Raw genomic sequence first — 5,350 nt, 5'->3', positions numbered from 1 at the left:
TTTCCACTTTAGTGTGTTAATGGTTTAGTGCCAAACAAAGCATTACAAACAAAGCATTACAAAAGTGCATTCTGCACTTAAAATCAAACTGGTTTGAAAAATTTTAAACCAAAGATAAATTTAAACCACAACACAATATACTTGCCTTTGTTGGGTTGTAAATGCCTGCCATTTCTCTACTCACTTCACTGTAAATCTCTTTTGTTTGCATTTTAACCTAGGCTGAAAAAGAGTGGAAGAAGATGGAGGACAAACAAAGATACCTTCGGCCACAGCTGTTATTAGAGAAGTCAAACATTTACTGTCAGTTTCTTCTTGAAAAAATGGAAAGACAGAAATTGGAAGCAAGAAAGCAGCAGGAAAGGATGGCACATCAACAAGAGAAGAAGCAGAACAAGGAAAAGGAAGCTATGCAAATGGTAATGCTTGTTTGCATGTGTAAAATAAATTTTGCCATTTTACTGTATGATCCATCGTCAACATTGAGCATTGGGAAGAAGATCATATTTTCTCATTTTATTTTCTTGTTCATGATCACTAGCCTTTGCCATTTCCAGATTCCCTTGCACCACTGAAACCTCTCCATATTCAGGCAATTTTTGTTTAAAAAACTGAAAAATGGCCTTGCTAGAATCTTGTTTAAGCTCCTGCATGATGTAAAGCAAAAGAGAGATGACCTCACTAGAGATACGAAATAGACATTCCTCCAAGTTGAAAATGGCTGCTTTTTTGTATTTTGCAGGTTCCTCAGGCAGAAGGCAGGGTAACTAGAAGGACACAGAAGAAACTGAATGGATCTGTAGAAAGTGGGCAGAGTGAGAGAGCAGTCTCTAACAAAAGAAAATCTGGTACAAAAAGGAAGATGGAAGATTCTTCATCCCACATGATATCTGAGTATCTTGACAGAGAGGTAACTATTACTGACAAACAAATCCTAAAAAAAAAACTGAGAGGTGAAAGATTTTGTTGTTATATCCCAAATGTCCTTTGAAACCGACAATCTTGGATGCTAAATGATTAATGGAAAAATGTCTGTTAATATCTTGGATGCTGCAGTTTAAAAACTAATGAGCTCCGGGTTCATTGACTCCACCATGCTGCCCTGTGTACAATGTAGGTCAGTTTGAAATGGGTTTAAGAGGGAGTGAAGAGGGGGGTGATCTGTGGGCTTGACTGCTGTGGGTTACCTGTACAGGTGAGTGGGGTAATTCAGTCATACAATAACTTTGCACTATCTGAGATTGTCAGAGTAGTTTGGTTTCAAATTCCTCCCACTAAATGGGTAGTCAGGTACCAAAAGTTTTTTTTGTTATTGCTACCATTGTTGCAGTCATTAAGCAAGAGACACAAAGCAGCCGGGGAAAGAAATGAAGAAACTGAACATCTTGCCAAGGAGTCTACTACTCTTCAGTGTGTACCAGAAATGAATGACAAGCAATTGGAGGAAAACAAGGTTATATTTTGAACTATTCATCTGAATTAACTTAAGTTACCCAAGTGATATTTTTGTCAACATCAATATTGTTTAGACTCAAGGCAAATTGACATTGCTCGACCCTTTCTAAAGAGACATTACCCATCCAGTTAGCAACAACAGACATGGTTAAAAATAAGCAGTTTTAAGAGGAGAGAGAGCAGCCTTTATTTGAAAAACTGATGGTGTTTGCTTCACTGTATTGCCTGCCTTTGCACCACTACAGACATTACACATGTTTTGGATGTATTTTTCCATCAGATGTCAAGTAGACCTTGGAATTTGCCTGGCATTTGGCCTTAAATTGTATTAGTAAATTTAACCCTTTTAATTAGACGAGAGATCTTTTCTTGATGTAATGAACATAGATATGAACAATTACTTGTGCATGGTCCAAGGTTGCTGCTTTGGACTTTATACTAAACATGGTACAATGTAATTAAGGTAAAAACATATTTTGATTAAATTGAACTTTTTTTGGCACATCAGGCTGGTTCTAGTTGCAATGATGATCAATCAACGATTCAACCAACATTTATTTCTGGAGGGTCACTCAGGCCCTACCAACTACAAGGCCTTGCTTGGCTGAAGGTACACTATTGCAGTATATTATTTTTTAACAAAAATATTATAGTACTGTTTTTTTATAATGTCCTTATAAAATGACATGGTCTTGTTAAATGACAAGAAAACAAGAGTACTATTAGCAATCATGACACTAAACACAAGAAAGTTAATTTTAAAGTGAGTTGTCTTGTTGTTTCAGTTACATACAATGCCATCTTTATTTTCCAATACTCAACAGTCTTAATTAAGATCCTTTGTTAATCTATTTAGAAGACTTGCTGTTCCAAATTCACATGTTGCAACATATTCGTGTTAAGGTAGAAACTAATTTTGCTTTGGATTATTATTTTTTTCTTACAGTAAAGGTCAACACATGAAAACAGGGATCCATATTCGTTTTTTCTCCAAGTCATCAGCCGGGCAAGTATGCAAGATGGCATACTTACCCGGCATGGCATCCAGTGGACGAGTTTTCATAATGTTTTGGTCATCTCGGACGACTGCATATATGGATCCCTGATGAAAATGAATGGCACTTTCTGTTGATTGGTACTTATGCCAGAAACAATCTTAATTTGTCTTTTATGAACAGGTGCTTTATGAAAATGGCATGAATGGTATCTTAGCAGATGAGATGGGTCTTGGGAAAACGTTGCAGTGCATATCACTACTGGCACACCTGGTTGAAATGGGAGTCCAAGGACCATTTCTTGTTGCTGCTCCTCTCTCCACCCTTCCTAATTGGGTGAAAGAATTTAACAAATTTGCTCCAAAGGTATACTATAACAAGCATGTACATGTTAACCTCCAATAAACCCTTACACTCCAATCCTCATTTTTTTTAGTGAATAGTCAATGAGGTGCAGTTAAGTTGACTATCCCTCTTAGAAAAATAGAGTGAGTAGTCTTAAGTCTTTTAGTAGACACACCAGGAGGTGGGGGTACACTTATAGATAAGCTATACGGGTATGTGCTGCTGGGTATGGTTTCAAGCGGTTTAGTCAGGGATAAGGTATAGTAATCAGAGAGTTTTGTTCTAAAATAGAGTTTCATGTGTCAGGAAACTGATCAGTGGTATGAAGAATTAAGGAATAGGAATAGAAACTCACAAAAGAAAGAGGCTTTCCTAAACTAAACTAAAATCATTGCAGGACCATTGTTGACAAATGGTTTTTCCATAAAAACACTTATACATGTAATTATACAGTTCTAAAAATAGCAAGTTTGGGATATGGAGGGATTTTTTTTTTGGGAAAACCAATCAACCAATCAGTTTAATGGTAGGGTAATTGACATCTGAGAAAGTCATATGTGACAAGGTTGGCTCTGGTTTTACTTAGGTATTCCATTTTTACTGGGACTGCGTATATGAATAATGTTGTCTTGGACAACTATTAATGCATAAAGTTCTATGTTAACATAATATATATTATGATAGTGGACCATTGTAAAAAAGCGGCTGTAGTGTATTTTGAAAAGTTGGTATTTCAAGCATTAGACCATCACAGAGCAAAGTGGAGCATTGAGGGCTCTGTGTGGTTATATACTAGAAAACCATTGTCAACATGGCACCATCTTGTGTGCATTTAAAGAAAGCTGTAATGACTTCCTAGAAAATAGCTACCTTTATGTTACTTGGTGCATTTTTTACTGCTTATATATAATGGCATAAGGAACCTCAGAACAAACCAGAGGGAAAAGAAAGTATTATAAAGAAAAATTCTAAAGCATAATGTTTTTGTTGTGTGTATAATTTACCGGTTGTCTTTTTGTACTGTCACCATGGTGATTTTGTTTGATGATCCTTATTCTTTAGATTCCTGCAATACTCTATCATGGTTCACAAGAGGATCGCCTTCGTCTGAGGTCCCAGATGGAAAAGCTGATATCAGTGCAAGGCAATATCTCTGCTTTTCCAGTGGTAATCACCTCCTATGAGATTTGTATGAGAGATCAGAAAAGCCTTCATGCTTTGGACTGGAAGTACATTATTGTTGATGAAGGTCATCGTATTAAAAACCTCAACTGTAGACTTATAAGGTGAGAAGGAAACATGAAAAATAATCTAAACTGTGGAAGTTTTGTCAAGTCAACAGAACTGGTCAAAAGACAGTTGATAGTCAAAATGAAGACAAAATGTTCGATTCCATAGTTAGTTGAAGGTCTCTAAACTAGATGGTAAAGAAGGCGGCACTCTTTAAGTCCTGTCCACAATGAAATACCCCACTTATAAGACACAAGTGACATTTAACTGTGATGATCACTTAGTTGAAAACATTCTGATTTTTTTCTTAATTTATATTCTTTTAGCCTAGAATTTCTCTATTAACTTTTTTTAGCAAATAGTATGTCGGTTATAAAAACTGTTGTAAGTAGGGAAGAAAGTAATAATAACTGTTGTTTTGAAACAATGGTTTTACTTTGGGTGTTCATCAGGGAATTGAAGACTTACAGGGCAGCAAACCGTCTGCTACTGACAGGCACTCCATTGCAAAACAATTTGTCAGAGCTGTGGTCTTTGTTAAACTTTCTCCTGCCAGACATATTTGATGACCTGGAAAGGTGAGCTTAGTTCAACCTTATTGTTAATCTTCATGTGTGTGTTCATGTGTAGTATCTCTGAGAAATAAGGTTACTACAATCCTAGACAAAAGTCTTGGGACACTAATCTGTTTCAATGAAAAGCTGGCATTGTCTTAGCTTCCCCATCCCCACCCCGGGATCCCCACCACCAATGCATTGATAATTTCTATCCATCAATAATTGTGCAGTGTAACACAAACTCTGGAATTGTTAGGACAGCTCTATGACTTTGCTGTAGATGCATGTTCTGTAAGCACCTTGCTCAGAAGAGTACCCCCTAATTAGTAAGTCATTGTAAACCACTGGTTACTGGTACAACTGTGCACATAGGTTTTTCCTGTATTCCCTTGATTTTATTTAAAAATTCACCCGACCCTATCTGTGTTTAGTTTTCAGAGGTGGTTTGATTTTAGTGCTATCAATGAAGATGGTGAAAATGAGAGGATCATTGAACGAGAGAGAGAGGATCAAGTTTTGCAGAGACTTTATGCTGTAAGTTACATAATGCACTACATAAGGTTTAAAAACTTTAAAACTGGTCCCTGTTTACTGCTGTTGGCTTAAAAACAAGTCAAGTAATTTTGGCATTAAAATGGATTCTTGAATGGGATACGTTTCCTTTCTGAAAGTGTGACTGAAAACAGACAAAGATACAAATAGTTTTGTATCATCTCACAGAATTCTTCTTAAATCGAAAATGATAACCAAAGACTTCTACATCTTTAT

The 5,350-nt window shown here is 36.4% G+C and overlaps 1 protein-coding gene across 1 annotated transcript; it reads left to right on the top strand.

Moving 5' to 3' along the window:
• Positions 1 to 221: 221 nt before the first annotated feature.
• On the top strand, positions 222 to 5,116 carry LOC144639741 (lymphocyte-specific helicase-like; the record flags this gene model as incomplete). Its single annotated transcript, XM_078499040.1, has 8 exons — positions 222 to 419; positions 743 to 910; positions 1,331 to 1,453; positions 1,964 to 2,065; positions 2,634 to 2,816; positions 3,858 to 4,081; positions 4,478 to 4,603; positions 5,014 to 5,116. Coding segments are annotated over 8 exons (1,227 nt in total), but the record flags the coding sequence as incomplete, so codon positions are not given.
• Positions 5,117 to 5,350: the final 234 nt, after the last annotated feature.

The sequence above is a fragment of the Oculina patagonica genome, unplaced genomic scaffold (assembly GCF_052425735.1).
Source record: "Oculina patagonica isolate OP01 unplaced genomic scaffold, crgOcupat unplaced1256, whole genome shotgun sequence".
NCBI classification, from domain to species: Eukaryota; Metazoa; Cnidaria; class Anthozoa; order Scleractinia; family Oculinidae; genus Oculina; species Oculina patagonica.
Note: the sequence above shows the minus strand (reverse complement) of the source record. Positions and strands in the feature narration are given on the sequence as shown.